This window comes from Petromyzon marinus, unplaced genomic scaffold (genome assembly GCF_048934315.1).
Source record: "Petromyzon marinus isolate PM22_M1 ecotype Great Lakes invasive population unplaced genomic scaffold, UKy_Petmar_22M1.pri1.0 PM_G_Scaffold_59, whole genome shotgun sequence".
Lineage (NCBI taxonomy): Eukaryota > Metazoa > Chordata > Hyperoartia > Petromyzontiformes > Petromyzontidae > Petromyzon > Petromyzon marinus.
The window spans coordinates 277,169-301,568 of NW_027423012.1; the positions used below are offsets into that span (position 1 = coordinate 277,169).

The 24,400-nt window shown below is 50.8% G+C and overlaps 1 protein-coding gene across 1 annotated transcript in view; it reads right to left on the bottom strand.

The window, feature by feature from the left end:
• Nucleotides 1–17,626: 17,626 nt before the first annotated feature.
• The window catches only part of LOC142918264 (uncharacterized), a 33,223-nt gene continuing 26,449 nt past the window's right edge, over nucleotides 17,627–24,400 (bottom strand). The window contains exons 6-8 of the mRNA XM_076062404.1: nucleotides 23,981–24,177; nucleotides 21,596–22,144; nucleotides 17,627–18,699 (exon numbers count right to left, since the gene is read on the bottom strand). Coding sequence (XP_075918519.1) covers nucleotides 18,625–18,699; nucleotides 21,596–22,144; nucleotides 23,981–24,177 — 821 coding nt within the window. The 3' untranslated portion in view covers nucleotides 17,627–18,624. The remainder of the gene's footprint in view (nucleotides 18,700–21,595; nucleotides 22,145–23,980; nucleotides 24,178–24,400) is intronic.

Genomic DNA, 24,400 nt, shown 5'->3' on the forward strand with positions numbered 1-24,400 from the left:
CACCCACTCACCACTCACTCACCACCCACTCACCACGCACTCACTCACCACCCACTCACCACTCACTCACTCACCACCCACTCACTACCCACTCACTCACCACCCACTCACCACTCACTCACTCACGCACCACTCACTCACCACTCACTCACTCACCACCTACTCACCACCCACTCACTCACCACTCACTCACCCACTCACCCACTCACTCACCCACTCACCCACTCACCACCCACTCACTCAACACCCACTCACTCAACACCCACTCACCACTCACTCGCCACTCACCACCCACTCACCCACTCACCACCCACTCACCACTCACTCACCACCTACTCACCACTCACTCACCACCCACTCACCACTCATTCACCACCCACTCACCCACTCACCACCCACTCACCACTCACTCACTCACGCACCACTCACTCACTCACCACTCACTCACTCACCACCCACTCACCCACTCACTCACTCACCCACTCACCCACTCACCACCCACTCACCACCCACTCACTCACCACCCACTCACCACTCACTCGCCACTCACCACCCACTCACCCACTCACCACCCACTCACCACTCCCTCACCACCTACTCACCACTCACTCACCACCCACTCACCACTCACTCACTCACTCACCACCCACTCACCACTCACTCACCACCTACTCACCCACTCACCACCCACTCACCACCCACTCACCACCCACTCACTCACTCACCACCCACTCACCACTCACTCATTCACCACCCACTCACTCACTCACCACCCACACACTCACTCACCACCTACTCACCACTCACTCACCACCCACTCACCACCCACTCACGCACTCACCACCCACTCACCACTCACTCATTCACTACCCACTCACCCACTCACCACCCACTCACCACCCACTCACCACTCACTCACCACTCACTCACCACCCACTCACCACCCACTCACCACTCACTCACCACCTACTCACAACTCACTCATCACCCACTCACCACCCACTCACTCACCACCCACTCACCACTCACTCACTCACGCCCCACTCACCACTCACTCACCACCCACTCACCACCCACTCACTCACCCACTCACTCACCACCCACTCACTCACCACCCACTCACTCACCACCCACTCACCACTCACTCACCACTCAGCACCCACTCACCCACTCACCACCCACTCACCACTCACCGCCTACTCACCACTCACTCACCACCCACTCACTCACCACCCACTCACTCACCACCCACTCACCACTCACCACCTACTCACCACTCACTCACCACCCACTCACCACCCACTCACTCACATACCACCCACTCACCACTCACTCACTCACTCACCACCCACTCACCACTCACTCACCACCTACTCACTCACCCACTCACCCACTCACTCACTCACCCACTCACCCACTCATCCACTCACTAACCACCCACTCACTCACCACCCACTCACCACTCACTCGCCACTCATCACCCACTCACCCACTCACCACCCACTCACCACTCACTCACCACTCACTTACCACCCACTCACCCACTCACCACCCACTCACCACCCACTCACTCACTCACCACCCACTCACCACCCACTCACTCACTCACCACCCACTCACCACCCACTCACTCACCCACTCACCACCCACTCACCACTCACTCAACGTGACTTTTACCGAAAGAGCTAAGAATAAGATGGTTGATGGTGTTAACGATTTGCGATGATGATGATGATCGTGGTCTTTAATGGGGACGCTTAATTGCAGGTCAGACATCATCATCGTGAGTTTTGTTTACCTCGGAGGCATTTCTGCGTCGTGTTAATCCCCAGTAGTCGAAGGTAAAATAACAACAACCATTTGCGGAAATTCGTTACGACTAGATCGTCCGGCAACATTCTGAGGATAGTTATTTTGTATTTATTGAAATAAATTGTTCAATTGTCTTGACACTCCCCTCCCCCCCCCTTTAAGAGTTGTGCTCCTAATCTCAGCTCGTTACCTGTATAAAAGACACCTGCTGAGATTAGGACCACTCCCTTTAAGAGTTGTGCTCCTAATCTCAACTCGTTACCTGTATAAAAGACACCTGCTGAGATTAGGAGCACTCCCTTTAAGAGTTGTGCTCCTAATCTCAGCTCGTTACCAGGTGTCTTTTATACAGGTAACAAGCTGAGATTAGGAGCACTCCCTTTAAGAGTTGTGCTCCTAATCTCAGCTCGTTACCTGTATAAAAGACACCTGCTGAGGTTAGGAGCACTCCCTTGAGTTGTGCTCCTAATCTCAGCTCGTTACCTGTATAAAAGACACCTGGGAGCCAGAAATCTTTCTGATTGAGAGGGGGTCAAATACCTATTTCCCTCATTAAAATGCAAATCAATTTATAACATTTTTGACGTGCGTTTTTCTGGATTATTTTGCTGTTATTATGTCTCTCACTGTTCAAATAAACCTACCGTTAAAATTATAGACTGATAATTTCTTTGTCAGTGGGCAAACGTACAAAATCAGCAGGGGATCAAATACTTTTTTTCCCTCACTGTACGTAGAAGTTTATCGGTTAATCTCGACATACCCGAAACAAAATTCCACTGACGTCGAGTTGGGGAGTTTTGCACAAATTTTATGACAAAAAAAAGCGTCGCTTTTCGATGACATTTCGTGGGCCTGTTGCCGTACAGGTTTTGATGCTAAGTCCGCCAATTGTTCAAGTAGTGGTACCACAAACTTTCGCAGCACATGCGTGTGCATGTGCACCCGCATGTTCACCCTCTCTACACCTTTCATCATGCTAAATCCGCCAATTAAATGCTATTTTTTTTTATGCTGATTCCTTTGTTGAGGCACCTTATATCCCTCTCACGCAGCTTAAAGGTCCGCGGTCTGAGCGTGGCCGTGTTTCACTCCAGCGCTGTCCTCCAGACAGCCCGGGCCCTTCACCCGATGAAGGCCACTTGTGTTGTGGCCGAAACGTCGTTATTTTTGTTGTTTCATTTTTTTTACCTGCGTGGTGACTTTACCGAATAGAACCAATGCTAAATTCTATGCTAATTCCTTTGTCAAGGGGTGCCTCTGCGGATGTGTATACTTTAATTTAGCTATTTCAATGCTAAATTCTATGCTAATTCCTTTGTCAAGGGGTGCCTCTGCGGATGTGTATTCTTTAACTCAGCTATTTCAATGCTAAATTCTATGCTAATTCCTTTGTCAAGGGGTGCCTCTGCAGATGTGTATACTTTAACTCAGCTATTTGAATGCTAAATTCTATGCTAATTCCTTTGTCAAGGGGTGCCTCTGCGGATGTGTATACTTTAACTCAGCTATTTCAATGCTAAATTCTTTGCTAATTCCTTTGTCAAGGGGTGCCTCTGCGGATGTGTATGCTTTAACTTTAACATAGCCTTTTCTGTGAACAGTCACAAGCTAATCACTCAGCCATTTCAATGCTAAATTCTATGCTAATTCCTTTGTCAAGGCGCTTTGTTTCCTCTCACACAGCTTAAAGGCCGTGATCTGAACATGGCTCTTTCACTCCAGCGCTGTCCTACCAGACAGTCTCGTCCCTTCACCTGATGAAGGCCGCTTGTGTTGTGGCCGAAACGTCGTGATTTTTATAATCTTAGTTCTTTCGGAAAAGTCACGTTGAAGGGAAACAATAAAATAATAAAGTATATATAAAACAATACAAAAATTCTCACGACCGTTTGTGTTGTGGTCGAAACGTCGTGAGAATTTTTATATTTATATATTTTATTATTTTATTGTTTCCCTTCAACGTGGTGACTTTACCGAAAGAACTAACAATATGAATTACTGCAGTCACGAAAGCTTTAAATCAAAAAGTCGTGATTTTTGTTGTTTTATTTTTTTACCTACGTGGTGACTTTACCGAATAGAACCAAAGAGTGCAGGTTTTGATGGCTCGTGCTGCAAAGCAAGGAGCTTGCGTGCTTTTTTTGCGAAATTTTATCTACGTAAAAAAATATTTTTTAAGCGCATTTCTGAAATTTGACGCGGCATTCCCCCCCTCGCCTCTCCTCACCCTTTGTAGAAAAAAAATAAAAACGCAAAAAATTTTGCCGGTCTCGATTTCCCCATCGTCTGGAACATTCCAGAATTTTTGTCGAGCGCACAATGACCACGGAAAGGAAAATGTTCGATTCAAAGTGGAGTTGGCTCCGCCTCTGACCGATTCGCCATCTAGCTGTTTAATTTTGATGTGTTCCCACCACCACCCCCCACTACCACCACCACAATCACCCCCACCACCGTCACCACCGTCACCACCACCCCCACCACCACCCACACCACCACCACCACTACCACCGTCACCACCATCACCCCCACCACCACCACCACCACCCCACCCCCCACCACCACCCCACCCCCCACAACTCTCCTGTCCGCTCAATGCTTCCTGTGTGTGCTGCTCGCCAGCGAAAAGCTGCGGCTGCATTCAGCTGTCAGCAGCAGCAGCAGCCTGAACATCCATCGCAGGGAGTTTCCTCCTCCGAGTGGAAAACGCGGCCTGCCTCGATTTCACAGAAGGCTGCTGAGCACCGTTACACCGATGGCGAGCGAGTGCCTCGCAACACGAGCGTGGACTTCCTGCACGGCGGCGTGTTAATCGTGCTCCATCGTAACAACAACGGGAGGTGGTGGTGGAGGAGGAGGGGGGCCAATGTATCCAGCTGCTCGCATCGTTCCACTCCACCCCACCACGTCAGTAGCCCCCTACCCCCTCCCGCCGGGAGGCTCGTGAAGCTAAACCCACGAGGTGAATTCCGCGAGCCCCCCCACGACTCCAGGGGGGGGGAGTCTCGGGCCCTCAACCCGCGCGACGGATCAACGGGGGGCGCTCGCGTGACGTCGCTCGCGTGACGTCGCTCGCCGAGCGACGTCGGCCACGACGTTCAAGGACGGAACCCTGGGGCGCGCCGAGTTCAACGGCGCGGCCGCAGCCGGCCACCGCACGGCCACCCTGCACAACTCCGCTGAATGTCGTTTGCGAAATTCGCGATCGCAACGCTCTCGGGCACGCACTTGTCAATATTTCGGCGAGCGATAGAATGTCTCACAGGGCTATACCAAATAAATGAACTATGAACTATGAACTCTCTCTGTGTCTCTGTGTTGTTGCTGTGTTTCTCTCTCTCTGTGTTTCTCTCTGTGTTGTTGCTGTGTCTCTCTCTCTTTGTGTCTGTCTCTGTGTTCTCTCTCTGTGTCTCTGTGTTGTCTCTCTCTCTGTCTGTCTGTGTGTCTATGTTGTGTGTCTCTGTGTGTCTCTGTGTTAGCAGTGGTGTAGGCAATTCCAACAAGACCTACATCTCTGCTTTATTGACCTGGTCAAGGCCTATGATACCATCAGTAAGCCTGGGCTCTGGGTTGTTCTTCGTGCTTTTGGAGTACCTGACCCTCTGCTCACGATCATTAAGGACCTTCATGATGGTGAGCGGACCCGGGTAAAACTACGTGGCTGGGAGTCAGAGCCATTCCCTGTACACCTTGGGGTGCGACAGGGATGTCCTCTGGCTCCCACATGATTTAACATCTATTTTGACCACGTAGTTCGTGAAACCTTCAGTAGCTGTACCAGAGGAATTTCCATCTGGTACAGATACAATCGGAGGCTGATCGATGCCCGGGTGCAGTCAAGGGATGGCTCCCTATTGGTCAACCACGTTATGTATGCCGACGACCTGGTAATTGGGGTTCACTCAGAGGAGGCGTTGGAGGTGCTGCTGCTGAAACTGGAGTGTGCCACTAAGAGGTGGGGCCTTACCATCAGCCCCACCAAAACTAAGCACCTGCCTGGGTATTTTGTACCATCGGCCACTCCACCCCCGAAACTCACAATCGGTGATGGGACAGTTGTGGAGAGAGTGGAGAGTTTCCCATACCTGGGCAGTGTGCTCATGGCCGGCTCCAGTTTAACAGCAGAGGTCTCACTCCGAATCAGTCGAGCGGCATTATCTTTTCATCGGTTGCGTAACGCTGTGTGGAAGCTACATGGTCTGTCGCTCCGCATCTCTACGCTTGTGAAACATGGACCCCCCTAATGGAATATCTTCGCCGGTTAAAAACATTTAGGCTGGCCTGCCTACGATCAATCCTGGGTTTAACCAGGCTGGATTGTGTGAGCAGCTCACAAATCCTCGAAAGATCTGGACAAAGTCCCATCGGTGAGCTCCTCCAGGCAGGCAAGGCTGCGTTAGCTGGGTCATGTAGCCCACATGCCCAGCCACCGCATGTCTAAACAGCTTTTGTTCGGACGGATTGAGGGGGCTAAACGGGCGCGGCACGGGCTGGAGAAGAGATGGAGTGATGTGGTACAGAAAGACGTGGAGCTGAGTGGACTTGCCGATGACCGGTACCAACGGTGTCAAGATCGGCCTCTGTGGAGGAGGCTCGTGAAGGACGCTACTGGGCAGTTGGAGGTAGTCGCCCTCCAACAACAACGGAGGGCGGAGGAGCGACGCTCACAACAACGAGCGGAGCGCCGGGTGGCTAAAGCACAGCAGGTTGGCACAGTAGGGGGCACAGGTGGTGCATCAGCCAGTCATCTCAGTCAGTCAACCCGTGGCACCTGCTGGGTCTGCCCCGTGACCCCCTGCCAGCGGGCGTTCGACACTTCACGTGGCCTCAGGGTGCACATGGCCTGGCACAAGCGTCGTGGTGATGTCACCGCCACTTAGTGGCGAACGGCGGTTGTTGTTGTTGTTGTTGTTGTCTCTGTGTTATCTCTCTGTGTCTGTAGCGAGGGGTGATGCAGCGGGCCGTGAGCGGTGTGCTCCCTCTCCACGCCCCCGCGCTACGTCCTGATGACACCCAAACGGGCAGAATCATTCTTCGTTACATTTTCGGAAAAGGCAAACAGCGATGCTGCTGCTGCTGATGATGATGCTTGTTACTGCATGATGATGGGTGATGATGATGCTGCTGCTGCTGATGATGATGCTGCTTGTTACTGCATGATGATGGGTGATGATGATGCTGCTGCTGCTGATGATGATGCTGCTTGTTACTGCATGATGTTGGGTGATGATGGATGCTGCTGATGATGATGATAATGCTGCTTGTTACTGCATGATGATGGGTGATGATGGTGCTGCTGCTGCTGCTGCTGATGATGATGCTGCTTGTTGCTGCGTGATGATGGGTGATGATGCTGCTGATGATGATGCTTGTTACTGAATGATGATGGGTGATGATGGATGCTGATGATGATGATGCTTGTTACTGAATGATGATGGGTGATGATGGATGCTGCTGATGATGATGATGCTGCTTGTTACTGCATGATGATGATGGATGCTGCTGCTGATGATGATGCTTGTTACTGCATGATGATGGGTGATGATGGATGCTGCTGCTGATGATGCTGCTGCTTGTTACTGCATGATGATGATGAATAGGGGAGTGTATTGCCTAGAGCTCCTGCGTTATCTCCCGCAGCTGCAGCAGCAGCTGGAGCTGCAGCAGCAGCAGCTGGAATTCCAGCAGCAGCGGCTGGAGCTGCAGCAGCAGCAGCAGCAGCTGAGGCGTCAGCAGGAGGAGCTGCTTTTCCAGCAGCTGGACGCGAGCCTGGAGCTGCACCTGGTGACGAGGCTTCAGCACCACGAGTGGCTGGAGCAGGCGGAGCTCCGGCAACAGCAGCAGGAGCAGCAGCAGCATCTGGAGCTGCGGCACCAGCAGGCGCTGGAGCAGCAGCAGCAGCAGGAGCTGGAGCTGCAGCAGCAGCTGCAGCAGCAGCCGCTGCAACTTCAGCAGCAGCAGCAGCAGCCGCTGGAGCTGCGGCACCAGCAGCAGCTGGCGCAGCAGCTGGAGCTGGAGCTGCAGCAGCAGCTGGAGCTGCTGTAGCAGCAGCATCAGCTGGAGCAGCAGCAGCAGCAGCGGCTTGAGTTTGAGGAGCAGCAGCTGGACCCGCACCTGGAGCTGCACCTGGTGCTGAGGCACCGGCAGCATCAGCGGCCGCAGCAGCTGGAGCTCCGGGAGCAGCAGCGGCTGGAGCAGCTGGATCTTCGGGAGCAGCAGCGGCAGCAGCGGCTGGAGCATCCGGAGTGGCAGCAAGCTGCAGCGGATGGAGCTTGACCTGGAGCATGCGGAGCGGCAAGCTGCCGCTGCCGCTGCTCCTCGGTGAGCATCCAAACGACGTCAATCAGCCGACGCTGACACCGAGAGTGGTGGTGCTGGGGGTAGCGGTGGTGGTGGTGTCAAGAAGCCGCTGTTTGCTTCTCTTGGACAGCCGCTCAGCGTGCAGCAGCACGATCACAGCCAGATGCTGAGTTAACTCTTGAGTCGAAAGTGATTGGGGGGGGGGGGCAATAAGCCAATTGCTTGACCGCATTAATTTTTTTATTTTTCCATCCCCATAGGAGATACTCTGCGGCGACACAAGCGCCGGTGCTTTTGCCGAGATTGTTGACAAAGCACGCTGGCCTTGAACCAGTTGATGCGTGCTGCTGTATGCCTCTTCGTGCTTACCTGCAGCGTGGAAAATAAAGACGATTTCTTGTCTTCTGTCCGGGCCACTTTATCACAGTTCGTTACACAACACTCGCCTGCTAGGCCCGTCGCTCGTTCGCTCCCTCACTCGCCTCGTCCTTATCCTATTACTACACTCCTTCACGATCCTATTACTACCCTCCTTCACGATCCTATTACTAAACTCCTTCCCGATCCTATTACTACACTCCTTCACGATCCTATTCACTACTCTCCTTCCCGATTCTATTACTACTCTCCTTCGCGATCCTATTACTACACTCCTTCACGATCCTATTACTACCCTCCGTCACGATCCTATTCACTACTCTCCTTCCCGATCCTATTACTACACTCCTTCACGATCCTATTCACTACTCTCCTTCCCGATTCTATTACTACTCTCCTTCGCGATCCTATTACTACACTCCTTCCCGATCCTATTACTACCCTCCGTCACGATCCTATTCACTACTCTCCTTCCCGATCCTATTGCTACTCTCCTTCCCGATCCTATTCACTACTCTCCTTCACGATCCTATTCACTACTCTCCTTCCCGATCCTATTCACTGCTCTCCTTCCCTACTCTCCCCGTTTCACCCCTCCCGGCTGCCGTGTCTCGCCGTGTCTCAGCAGCCCCCGGGGGGTCAAGCGTGCCGACGTACGGACCGCGCTTAACCCCCTAGCGGCCCTACCCTAGGCAGCTACGCAGGGCCACACAGGGCTACTCTCAGCCTGGCGAGCTTGGCCGGTCCGGCTTCTCTCGTCCTCTGTCTTCATCGACTCGACCCCTCCGGCTCGTCTTGCCTCCCTCTCTCTCGTGTGTCCCTCGCGACCCCTCCCAGGTCTCCCCGTCGATCCTCTCGTTTTGTTTATTTCCGTGTTTTTTTGCGTGCACCGGGATCATCCGTCCCGAGAGACAAAGTGCACGGCGGCTTGCGGCTCTTGGTTTTGATTGACGTGCCATTAAATGACCCCCATTGGGCGAGGCAGTCACGCCCCAAAACCCGTTGGTTGGCTTCCGCTACATTTGCTGTCCTTGGCCTGCAAGCAGACAGGCCGGAAATTAATACATCTGTAACTTTAGACGGTGGTGCACGTGGGGGCGCATTGTCAGAACTCCACAATTGTGCTGTAAATTTAAGTCGTTAATACCAGCTAACATCGTCAATACCAGCTAACATCGTCAATACCAGCTAACATCGTCAACACCAGCTAACATCATCAACACCAGCTAACATCGTCAATACCAGCTAACATCGTCAACACCAGCTAACATCGTCAATACCAGCTAACATCGTCAACACCAGCTAACATCGTCAACACCAGCTAACATCATCAATACCAGCTAGCATCATCAATACCAGCTAACATCATCAATACCAGCTAACATCATCAATACCAGCTAACATCGTCAATACCAGCTAACATCGTCAATACCAGCTAACATCATCAATACCAGCTAACATCGTCAATACCAGCTAACATCGTCAACACCAGCTAACATCATCAATACCAGCTAACATCATCAATACCAGCTAACATCGTCAATACCAGCTAACATCATCAATACCAGCTAACATCGTCAATACCAGCTAACATCGTCAATACCAGCTAACATCATCAATACCAGCTAACATCATCAATACCAGCTAACATCAATACCAGCTAACATCATCAATACCAGCTAACATCATCACACGCCTCACCAAAGAGAAGCAGTTCCAGCCCATCGCATTAGGGGGCGAGTTAATTAAATGTTTGACCAAATAATAACGGGCAAATTTTTAAATTGATGATTTTGTATGGCCCTGCGAATGATGATGTTATAAATATCCGAATGTCCCTTGGCAGAAAAAATGTTCCCCACCCCTGCTCTAAGACTTCCAGTGATTTCTTTTCAGCTGTCATTGCTTCAAAAAATGCAAGAGGGCAGCTTTACAGGAGGCACTTAGCACAACAAGCTGCAACCATAACCTGCTGTACCAGCTGGGTTGTGACGAGTGTTGTCGTGGTGTCGTTGTGCACGGTACGATACCAGTTCTCGCTATTAGGTACGACGATTGTCGCGATATATGAACGTTCCATCACGGGAGAGAAAACCACAGACTCGGTATTCATGTCCGTTATTAACGTTTTAATGTTCGGTTTTTCACGACTGCAACAGACGTAAAAAAAAAAGTTACCGTCAAAATAAACGAAATGTATAAACACTTGAACACGTGGTAGCAGTAGGAAGCTTTTGCGACCAATTTTATCCATGAGGGGGTTTTTTGGGGGGGGAGTTAGATCACTTAAATGTGTGTCGTGAAACCCGCCACCACCCGACAGCCAAACAGGGAGGTTTGTCACGTGAACAAGACGTGCCAATTCGTTACGAGTGCAGCACGACACCGGCTGTGTGTTGGGGAGCCAAATCTGGCTGTCGCCTGATGATGCCGGCTGTAATCACTGGTGAAACGTCGTCCTCAAATAGTAAATGTTGTGGATTTACCCTCAAACACAGCGGTGTGCTGTACTAGTAAGGAATTGTCCACGTTCTATTTACACTCAAACACAGCGGTGTGCTGTACTAGTAAGGAATTGTCCACGTTCTATTTACCCTCACACACACCGCTGTGCTGTACTAGTAAGGAATTGTCCACGTTCTATTTACACTCAAACACAGCGGTGTACTGTACTAATAAGGAATTGTCCACGTTCTATTTACCCTCAAACACAGCGGTGTGCTGTACTAGTAAGGAATTGTCCACGTTCTATTTACACTCAAACACAGCGGTGTACTGTACTAGTAATGAATTGTCCACGTTCAATTTACCCTCAAACACAGCGCTGTGCTGTACTAGTAAGGAATTGTCCACGTTCTATTTACCCTCAAACACAACGGTGTGCTGTACTAGTAAGGAATTGTCCACGTTCTATTTACCCTCACACACACCGCTGTGCTGTACTAGTAAGGAATTGTCCACGTTCTATTTACACTCAAAAACAGCGGTGTGCTGTACTAGTAAGGAATTGTCCACGTTCTATTTACCCTCAAACACAGTGGTGTGCTGTACTAGTAAGGAATTGTCCACGTTCTATTTACACTCAAACACAACGGTGTGCCGTACTAGTAAGGAATTGTCCACGTTCTATTTACACTCAAACACAGCGGTGTACTGTACTAGTAAGGAATTGTCCACGTTCTATTTACCCTCAAACACAGCGGTGTGCTGTACTAGTAAGGAATTCTCCACGTTCTATCTACCCTCAAACACAGCGGTGTGCTGTACTAGTAAGGAATTGTCCACGTTCTATTTACCCTCAAACACAGCGGTGTGCTGTACTAGTAAGGAATTGTCCACGTTCTATTTACACTCAAACACAGTGGTGTACTGTACTAGTAAGGAATTGTCCACGTTCTATTTACCCTCACACACACTGCTGTGCTGTACTAGTAAGGAATTGTCCACGTTCTATTTACCCTAGAACACAGCGGTGTGCTGTACTAGTAAGGAATTGTCCACGTTCTATCTACCCTCAAACACAGCGGTGTGCTGTACTAGTAAGGAATTGTCCACGTTCTATTTACCCTCAAACACAGCGGTGCGCTGTACTAGTAAGGAATTGTCCACGTTCTATTTACCCTCAAACACAGCGGTGTGCTGTACTAGTAAGGAATTGTCCACGTTCTATTTACCCTCAAACACAGCGGTGTGCTGTACTAGTAAGGAATTGTCCACGTTCTATTTACCCTCAAACACAGTGGTGTGCTGTACTAGTAAGGAATTGTCCACGTTCTATTTACCCTCAAACACAGCGGTGTGCTGTACTAGTAAGGAAATGTCCACGTTCTATTTACACTCAAACACAGCGGTGTGTTGTACTAGTAAGGAATTGTCCACGTTATATTTACCCTCACACACACCACTGTGCTGTACTAGTAAGGAATAGTCCACGTTCTATTTACACTCAAACACAGCGGTGTGCTGTACTAGTAAGGAATTGTCCACATTCTATTTACACTCAAACACAGCGGTGTGCTGTACTAGTACGGAATTGTCCACGTTCTGTTTACCCTCAAACACAGCGGTGCGCTGTACTAGTAAGGAATTCTCCACGTTCTATTTACCCTCAAACACAGCGGTGTGCTGTACTAGTAAGGAATTGTCCACGTTCTATTTACCCTCAAACACAGCGGCGTGCTGTACTAGTAAAGAATTGTCCAGGTTCTATTTACCCTCAAACACAGCGGTGTGCTGTACTAGTAAGGAATTGTCCACGTTCTATTTACACTCAAACACAGCGGTGTGCTGTACTAGTAAGGAATTGTCCACATTCTATTTACACTCAAACACAGCGGTGTGCTGTACTAGTAAGGAATTGTCCACGTTCTATTTACCCTCAAACACAGCGGTGTGCTGTACTAGTAAGGAATTGTCCACGTTCTATTTACCCTCAAACACAGCGGTGTGCTGTACTAGTAAGGAATTGTCCACGTTCTATTTACCCTCACACACACCGCTGTGCTGTACTAGTAAGGAATTGTCCACGTTCTATTTACACTCAAAAACAGCGGTGTGCTGTACTAGTAAGGAATTGTCCACGTTCTATTTACCCTCAAACACAGTGGTGTGCTGTACTAGTAAGGAATTGTCCACGTTCTATTTACACTCAAACACAACGGTGTGCCGTACTAGTAAGGAATTGTCCACGTTCTATTTACACTCAAACACAGCGGTGTACTGTACTAGTAAGGAATTGTCCACGTTCTATTTACCCTCAAACACAGCGGTGTGCTGTACTAGTAAGGAATTCTCCACGTTCTATCTACCCTCAAACACAGCGGTGTGCTGTACTAGTAAGGAATTGTCCACGTTCTATTTACCCTCAAACACAGCGGTGTGCTGTACTAGTAAGGAATTGTCCACGTTCTATTTACACTCAAACACAGTGGTGTACTGTACTAGTAAGGAATTGTCCACGTTCTATTTACCCTCACACACACTGCTGTGCTGTACTAGTAAGGAATTGTCCACGTTCTATTTACCCTAGAACACAGCGGTGTGCTGTACTAGTAAGGAATTGTCCACGTTCTATCTACCCTCAAACACAGCGGTGTGCTGTACTAGTAAGGAATTGTCCACGTTCTATTTACCCTCAAACACAGCGGTGCGCTGTACTAGTAAGGAATTGTCCACGTTCTATTTACCCTCAAACACAGCGGTGTGCTGTACTAGTAAGGAATTGTCCACGTTCTATTTACCCTCAAACACAGCGGTGTGCTGTACTAGTAAGGAATTGTCCACGTTCTATTTACCCTCAAACACAGTGGTGTGCTGTACTAGTAAGGAATTGTCCACGTTCTATTTACCCTCAAACACAGCGGTGTGCTGTACTAGTAAGGAAATGTCCACGTTCTATTTACACTCAAACACAGCGGTGTGTTGTACTAGTAAGGAATTGTCCACGTTATATTTACCCTCACACACACCACTGTGCTGTACTAGTAAGGAATAGTCCACGTTCTATTTACACTCAAACACAGCGGTGTGCTGTACTAGTAAGGAATTGTCCACATTCTATTTACACTCAAACACAGCGGTGTGCTGTACTAGTACGGAATTGTCCACGTTCTGTTTACCCTCAAACACAGCGGTGCGCTGTACTAGTAAGGAATTCTCCACGTTCTATTTACCCTCAAACACAGCGGTGTGCTGTACTAGTAAGGAATTGTCCACGTTCTATTTACCCTCAAACACAGCGGCGTGCTGTACTAGTAAAGAATTGTCCAGGTTCTATTTACCCTCAAACACAGCGGTGTGCTGTACTAGTAAGGAATTGTCCACGTTCTATTTACACTCAAACACAGCGGTGTGCTGTACTAGTAAGGAATTGTCCACATTCTATTTACACTCAAACACAGCGGTGTGCTGTACTAGTAAGGAATTGTCCACGTTCTATTTACCCTCAAACACAGCGGTGTGCTGTACTAGTAAGGAATTGTCCACGTTCTATTTACCCTCAAACACAGCGGTGTGCTGTACTAGTAAGGAATTGTCCACGTTCTATTTACACTGAAACATACTGCTGTGCTGTACTAGTAAGGAATTGTCCACGTTCTATTTACCCTCAAACACAGCGGTGTGCTGTACTAGTAAGGAATTGTCCACGTTCTATTTACACTGAAACATACCGCTGTGCTGTACTAGTAAGGAATTGTCCACGTTCTATTTACGTGACACCATACCAATTGGTTGGCGGGTTTAACGGCACATTTGTATTGAAGTGATCTCACCCAGAAAATAAAACCGTATGGATATATAACTGTCTTGGTACGAAGCGTACCAAATGCCACTAGGTTTTTATTTAAATTCTAGTATGCATTATCTCCACTAGGGTGCACACACACACACATATACATTGTACCCAGGTTTAATGATATCTTATCGCAAAGAGGAAACATGCTCTTTGGTTCTTTCGGTAAAGTCACGTAGGTAATCAAATAAAATAAATGACGTTTCGATTGTAACACAAGCGTCCATCATCATCATTGGGAAAACCACAGCAAGAATTGCGTGGACGCTCCCCTCCCCCTACCCCCCTCTCTTACCGACACTGTATAACCTACATTCTTAGTTTTTTCGGTAAAGTCACGTTGAAGAGAAACAACAAAATAATAAAATATATATAACAATAAAAAATTCTCACGACGTTTCGACCATAACTCAAACGGTCATCTTCAGGTGTTTATGCAAACCAACACACCTGAAGATGACCGTTTGAGTTATGGTCGAAACGTCGTGAGAATTTTTTATTGTTTTATATATATTTTATTATTTTGTTGTTTCTCTTCAACGTGACTTTACCGAAAAAACTAAGAATATGAATTACTGCAGTCATGAAAGCTTTAAATCAAAACTGTATAACCTCTTACCACAGCATCTCTCTCCCACTTCATCAAATAAATGTTCTTGCTGTGTCCTGACTGTAGTGAGTGTCAAGGCACGTGCATGCTGGGTGTGTGTTCACTGTCATCAGGAAACGTTTATTAAGAAGTCTGTTTACTCTTTAATTCAGCAGGACGTGTTTATTTAAAGTTGCGCATTTTGACGTGACGTCACATTTCTCAAACACCCCCCCCACCTCCTCACACATCGTCACAAATGTCTGACCTCTCCCCCACCCCCCCAGCTGGGTTACGTCATTTATGGACGGCCCCTTAACACATGTTTCAGCTATCATTTGTATTACCATACTCATTCTATCTACGAAATTCATTATATTACCTATCCAGACTAGGATTTAAAGTCTGAATCTTATCCTGGCTATCATTTGTATTGCCCGACTTATCACGTCTATGATAAGCACTAAACAGCCCCGCCGTGACTGAGAGGGACAATACGAATATCTTAGCACTGTGAGAATCACTGCAGAGCTTACGTTAACTAGAACCGATAACGCTCGCGATCATTCATCAATCAAGCGATACGTAAGGTCTAACTTACACACGTTACGACTAAGCAAAATGGGCCTCAATTCTGGCAGCCCAAACAAATGAACAATTTCAAACGCAGCAAAATCGTCAACAACTATTTAATACTTATTTAAAACAATTAACAAATAAGTGTACGCGCAGACACACACACAGACACACACACAGACACACACACAGACACACACACACACAGACACACACACAGACGCACACACACAGACACACACACACACAGACACACACAGACACACACACAGACACACACACACACACAGACACACACACAGACACACACAGACACACACACAGACACAGACACACACACAGACACACACAGCGATCAAACCCCTAACATCGATGCGCTAGCCATGCGGATCGTACGCCCAGAGAGAGACGAGACATCGCCCTGGAGAGAGACGCCGCCACCACCCATCATCGCGCTCCTCCGTGTTCGCGTGAATCACCTTCGCCACCTTCGCCAATTTCGCCACCTTCGCCACCTTCGCCACCGTCGTCGTCCACACCGCCGCCACGTCCGACTAAAGAGTTTCGTGGGGGGCTACGGCAACCGGGGGGGGGGGAGGATTGGGGGGGGAGGAGGAGGGGGGACAGCCCCCCAGGACCTGGGCAGCTCTCCCTCACGCCAAAAACAAAACCTTCACTCGCGACGTCGTCGCCATCGCCGCCAACGACCGGGACGTGACGAGAGTGGCACGCGGACGAGGGGGACCCACTACCAGGGTCCCTCTACTGGGGTCCCCCTACCAGGGTCCCTCTACCAGGGTCACTCTACCAGGGTCCCACTACCAGGGTCCCTCTACCGGGGACCCTCTACCAGGGTCCCTCTACCAGGGTCCCTCTACCAGGGTCCCTCTACCGGGGTCCCCCTACCAGGGTCCCTCTACCAGGGTCCCTCTACCAGGGTCCCTCTACCGGGGTCCCACTACCGGGGTCCCTCTACTGGGGTCCCACTACCAGGGTCCCTCTACCGGGGTCCCTCTACCGGGGTCCCTCTACTGGGGTCCCACTACCAGGGTCCCTCTAACAGGGTCCCTCTACTGGGGTCCCACTACCAGGGTCCCTCTACCAGGGTCCCTCTACCAGGGTCCCTCTACCGAGGTCTCTCTACCAGGGTCCCTCTACCAGGGTCCCTCTACCAGGGTCCCACTACCAGGGTCCCTCTACCAGGGTCCCTCTACCAGGGTCCCTCTACCAGGGTCCCACTACCAGGGTCCCTCTACCAGGGTCCCTCTACCAGGGTCCCTCTACCAGGGTCCCACTACCAGGGTCCCTCTACCAGGGTCCCTCTACCAGGGTCCCTCTACCAGGGTCCCTCTACCAGGGTCCCACTACCAGGGTCCCACTACCAGGCCTCTACCAGGATCCCTCTACCAGGGTCCCTCTACCGGGGTCCCTCTACCGGGGTCCTTCTACTGGGGTCCCTCTACCAGGGTCCCTCTACCAGGGTCCCTCTACCAGGGTCCCCCTACCAGGGTCCCACTACCAGGGTCCCTCTACCAGGGTCCCTCTACCGGGGTCCCTCTACCAGGGTCCCTCTACCAGGGTCCCACTACCAGGGTCCCTCTACCAGGGTCCCTCTACCAGGGTCCCTCTACCAGGGTCCCTCTACCGGGGTCCCTCTACCAGGGTCCCTCTACCAGGGTCCCTCTACCAGGGTCCCACTACCAAGGTCCCTCTACCAGGGTCCCTCTACCAGGGACCCTCTACCAGGGTCCCTCTACCAGGGTCCCTCTACCGGGGTCCCTCTACCGGGGTCCCTCTACCAGGGTCCTACTACCAGGGTCCCTCTACCAGGGTCCCTCTACCAGGGTCCCTCTACCATGGTCCCTCTACCAGGGTCCCTCTACCGGGGTCCCTCTACCGGGGTCCCACTACCAGGGTCCCTCTACCGGAGTCCCTCTACCAGGGTCCCTCTACCAGGGACCCTCTACCAGGGTCCCTCTACCAGGGTCCCTCTACCGGGGTCCCTCTACCGGGGTCCCTCTACCAGGGTCCCACTACCAGGGTCCCTCTACCAGGGTCCCTCTACCAGGGTCCCTCTACCATGGTCCCTCTACCAGGGTCCCTCTACCGGGGTCCCTCTACCGGGGTCCCACTACCAGGGTCCCTCTACCGGAGTCCCTCTACCAGGGTCCTACTACCAGGGTCCCACTACCAGGGTCCCACTACCAGGGTCCCACTACCAGGCCTCTACCAGGGTCCCCCTACCAGGGTCCCACTACCAGGGTCCCTCTACCAGGGTCCCTCTACCAGGGTCCCACTACTAGGGTCCCTCTACCAGGGTCCCTCTACCAGGGTCCCAGGGTCCATCTACCGGGGTCCCTCTACCAGGGTCCCCGCTAGTCTGAGGCGCTAGTCTGAGGCGCTAGTCTGAGGCGCAAGTCTGAGGCGCTAGTCTGAGGCGCTAGTCTGAGGTGCTAGTCTGAGGCACCAGTCTGAGGCGCTAGTCTGAGGCACTAGTCTGAGGCACTAGTCTGAGGCGCTAGTCCGAGGCGCTAGTCTGAGGCGCCAGTCTGAGGTGCTAGTCTGAGGCACCAGTCTGAGGCGCTAGTCTGAGGCGCTAGTCTGAGGCGCTAGTCTGAGGTGCTAGTCTGAGGCGCTAGTCTGAGGTACTAGTCTGCGGCGCTAGTCTGAGGTGCTAGTCTGAGGCGGTGCCCTCGTGAGGACCGCTCCTGCGGCTGCGCTTGCTGGGAATCTCCTCCTGGCTGCAGCCCTGGAAAGGGAGGGGGTGGGGAGTTACCCACACACAGAGACCCAAAGACTCACCACACATAGAGACCCATAGACTCACCACACACCGAGACCCATAGACTCACCACACACAGAGACCCATAGACTCACCACACACAGAGACCCATAGACTCACCACACACAGAGACCCATAGACTCATCACACAGAGACCCATAAACTCACCACACACAGAGACCCATAGACTCACCACACATAGAGACCCATATACTCACCACACACAGAGACCCATAGACTCACCACACACAGAGACCCATAGACTCACCACACACAGAGACCCATAAACTCACCACACACAGAGACCCACAGACTCACCACACACAGAGACCCATAGACTCACCACACACAGAGACCCATAGACTCACCACACATAGAGACCCATAGACTCACCACACAGAGACCCATAGACTCACCACACACAGAGACCCATAGACTCACCACACACAGAGACCCATAGACTCACCACATAGAGACCCATAGACTCACCACACACAGAGACCCATAGACTCACAACACACAGAGACCCATAGACTCACCACACACAAAGACCCATAGACTCACCATACACAGAGACCCACAGACTCACCACACACAGAGACCCATAGACTCACCACACACAGAGACCCATAGACTCACCACACACAGAGACCCATAGACTCACCACACACAGAGACCCACAGACTCACTACACAGAGACCCATAGACTCACCACACACAGAGACCCATAGACTCACCACACACAGAGACCCATAGACTCACCACACACAGAGACTCATAGACTCACCACACACAGAGACCCATAGACTCACCACACACAGAGACTCATAGACTCACCACACACAGAGACCCATAGACTCACCACACAGAGACCCACAGACTCACCACACACAGAGACCCATAGACTCACCACACACAGAGACCCACAGACTCACCACACAGAGACCCATAGACTCACCACACACAGAGACCCATAGACTCACCACACACAGAGACCCATAGACTCACCACACAGAGACCCATAGACTCACCACACACAGAGACCCATAGACTCACCACACACAGAGACCCATAGACTCACCACACACAGAGACCCACAGACTCATCACACACAGAGACCCATAGACTCACCACACACAGAGACCCATAGACTCACCACACACAGAGACCCATAGACTCACCACACACAGAGACTCATAGACTCACCACACACAGAGACCCATAGACTCACCACACACAGAGACCCATAGACTCACCACACACAGAGACCCATAGACTCACCACACACAGAGACCCACAGACTCATCACACACAGAGACCCATAGACTCACCACACACAGAGACCCATAGACTCACCACACACAGAGACCCATAGACTCACCACACACAGAGACTCATAGACTCACCACACACAGAGACCCATAGACTCACCACACACAGAGACCCATAGACTCACCACACACAGAGACTCATAGACTCACCACACACAGAGACCCATAGACTCACCACACACAGAGACCCATAGACTCACCACACACAGAGACTCATAGACTCACCACACACAGAGACCCATAGACTCACCACACACAGAGACCCATAGACTCACCACACACAGAGACCCATAGACTCACCACACACAGAGACCCACAGACTCACCACACACAGAGACCCATAGACTCACCACACACAGAGACCCATAGACTCATCACACAGAGACCCATAGACTCACCACACACAGAGACCCATAGACTCACCACACATAGAGACCCATATACTCACCACACACAGAGACCCATAGACTCATCACACACAGAGACCCATATACTCACCACACACAGAGACCCATAGACTCACCACACAGAGACCCACAGACTCACCACACACAGAGACCCATAGACTCACCACACACAGAGACCCATAGACTCACCACACACAGAGACCCATAGACTCACCACACACAGAGACCCATAGACTCACCACACACAGAGACCCATAGACTCACCACACACAGAGACCCATAGACTCACCACACACAGAGACCCATAGACTCACTCACACAGAGACCCATAGACTCACCACACACAGAGACCCATAGACTCACCACACACAGAGACCCATAGACTCATCACACACAGAGACCCATAGACTCACCACACACAGAGACCCAGAGACTCACCACACACAGAGACCCATAGACTCACAACACACAGAGACCCATAGACTCACCACACACAGAGACCCATAGACTCACCACACACAGAGACCCATAGACTCACTCACACAGAGACCCATAGACTCACCACACACAAAGACCCATAGACTCACCACACACAGAGTCACAGCATTACCGTCCGACACCAATGAGGTAGGGGATCGTTTCGCTGGACAGACAAACACACGCACACTTACACACAAACACACGTACACACACACGTACACATCCACACACACACACACGTACACACAAACACACACACATACACACAAACACACATACACACAAACACATACACACACAAACACATATACACACACACACACGTACACACACAAACACGCACACATACACACAAACACACATAAACACATATACACACACACGTACACACACAAACACGCACACATACACACAAACACACACACACGTACACACATACACACAAACACACGTACACACACGCACAAACACACGCACACACACGCACACGTACACACGTACACACACACAAACACGCACACATACACACAAACACACATACACACGCACACAAATACACATACACACAAACACACGTACACACGCACACACATACACACATACACATGTACACACACACACCACGCATCGTAACGGTGCCCTCACCAGGTCAGCCAGCAGTGGAGTGAACTTCCCACTGCTGCTGTTGCCGCTGCTGCTGTTGCTGTTGTTGTTGCTGCTGCTGCTGTTGTTGCTGGGTAGCTCCTCGGTGCCCGGCCCTCGTAGAACCTCGGTTCCACTCCTGGCCAGGGCTGACGCACGGACGGCGCCACCACCACTACCACCAGCGACCATTCCTCCTCCGCCGGCAACGAGCACGGCGCCGGCGGCGCCGTCGGCACCGAGCCGGGGCGCCGGCGACGCCGCCGACGGGCACAGCCGCGCCACCACGGCGCTCACGTTGTCGGCCTTGGTGCCGAGCCGGTGCCAGCGGGACAGCGCCTCCGCCACCAGCGCCTGCGCCAGCGTCAGGTCTACACCGCTGCTGCTGCTGCTGGCACCACCGGCACAACAACCGGCACCACCAGCAGCACAACCACCGGCACCACCAGCAGCACAACCACCGGCACAACCACCGGCACCACCACCAGCACAACCACCGGCACCACCACCGACATCACCACCACCACCACCGGCACCACCACCACCGCTGGCCTGCAGGATGAGACGTGTAAGTGCATGTAGACGTGTGTGTGTGTAGATGTGTGTGTGTGGATGTAGACGTGTGTGTGTGGATGTAGACGTGTGTGTGTGTATGTAGACGTGTGTGTGTGTATGTAGACGTGTGTGTGTATGTAGATGTGTGTGTGTATGTAGACGTATGTGCGTGTATGTAGACGTGTGTGTGTGTATGTATAGTGTGTGTGTGTAGACGTGTGTGTGTGTATGCAGACGTGTGTGTGTGTAGACGTGTGTATGTAGACGTGTGTGTGTATGTAGACGTGTGTGTGTGTGTATGTAGACGTGTGTGTGTGTAGATGTGTGTGTGTGGATGTAGACGTGTGTGTGTGTATGTAGACGTGTGTGTGTGTATGTAGACGTGTGTGTGTGTATGTAGATGTGTGTGTGTATGTAGACGTGTGTGCGTGTATGTAGACGTGTGTGTGTGTGTATGTATAGTGTGTGTGTGTAGACGTGTGTGTGTATGTAGACGTGTGTGTGTGTATGTAGACGTGTGTAAGTGTATAGTGTGTGTGTATGTAGACGTGTGTGTGTGTGTATGTAGACGTGTGTGTGTGTATGTAGGCGTGTGTGTGTGTAGACGTGTGTGTGTGTGTATGTAGACGTGTGTGTGTATGTAGACGTGTGTGTGTGCATGTAGACGTGTGTGTGTATGTAGACTTGTGTGTGTATGTAGACGTGTGTGTGTGTATGTAGACGTGTGTGTATATGTGTGTGTATGTAGACGTGTGTGTGTGTGTATGTAGACGTGTGTGTGTGTGTATGTAGACGTGTGTGCGTGTATTTAGACGTGTGTGAGTGTATGTAGACGTGTGTGTGTGTATGTAGATGTGTGTGTGTATGTAGACGTGTGTGCGTGTATGTAGACGTGTGTGTGTGTATGTATAGTGTGTGTGTGTAGACGTGTGTGTGTATGTAGACGTGTGTGTGTGTAGACGTGTGTATGTAGACGTGTGTGTGTATGTAGACGTGTGTGTGTATGTAGACGTGTGTGTATGTAGACGTGTGTGCGTATGTAGACGCGTGTGTGTGTATGTAGACGTGTGTGTGTGTAGACGTGTGTATGTAGACGTGTGTGTGTATGTAGACGTGTGTGTGTGTGTGTATATATAGTGTGTGTGTGTATGTAGACGTGTGTGTGTGTGTAAACGTGTGTGTGTGTATGTAGACGTGTGTAAGTGTATAGTGTGTGTGTATGTAGACGTGTGTGTGTGTGTATGTAGACGTGTGTGTGTATGTAGGCGTGTGTGTGTGTGTAGACGTGTGTGTGTGTGTATGTAGACGTGTGTGTGTATGTAGACGTGTGTGTGTGTGCATGTAGACGTGTGTGTATGTAGACGTGTGTGTGTATGTAGACGTGTGTGTGTGTATGTAGACGTGTGTGTGTGTATGTAGACGTGTGTGTGCGTATGTAGATGTGTGTGTGTGTATGTAGACGTGTGTGTGTGTATGTAGACGTTTGTGTGTATGTAGACGTGTGTGTGTGTATGTAGACGTGTGTGTGTGTATGTAGACGTGTGTGTGTGTGTATGTAGATGTGTGTGTGTATGTAGACGTGTGTGTATATGTAGACGTGTGTGCGTGTATGTAGACGTGTGTGTGTGTATACGTGTGTGTATATGTGTGTGTGTGTATGTAGACGTGTGTGTGTGTGTGTATGTAGACGTGTGTGTGTGTATGTAGACGTGTGTGCGTGTATGTAGACGTGTGTGAGTGTATGTAGACGTGTGTGTGTATGTATGTAGACGTGTGTGTGTGTATGTAGACGTTTGTGTGTATGTAGACGTGTGTGTGTGTATGTAGACGTGCCCGTGCTCGCTGCTGCTGCTGTGCGTCCGCACGATGACAGAGCGCCACGGCCTCTGTGGGCGTGAGGACATCCCAGACTCCGTCGGTGGCCAGCACCAGGTAGCGGTGGTGCCCTGGGTCCAGCCTGTAGGCGCTGACGTCCGGCTCGGGAGAGACCACAAACTGGGCGCTCGCAAAGTCGTAGCTCCAGAGGTCCCCTGTGGGATATCGCCAACACACACACACACACACGTACACACACACACACACACGTACACACACACGTACACACACATACGTACACACACACGTACCACACACACACACATACACACACACACACGTACACACACACACACCCACACGTACACACACACGTACACACGTACACACACACTCTCACACACGTACACACTCACACACGTACACACTCACACACAC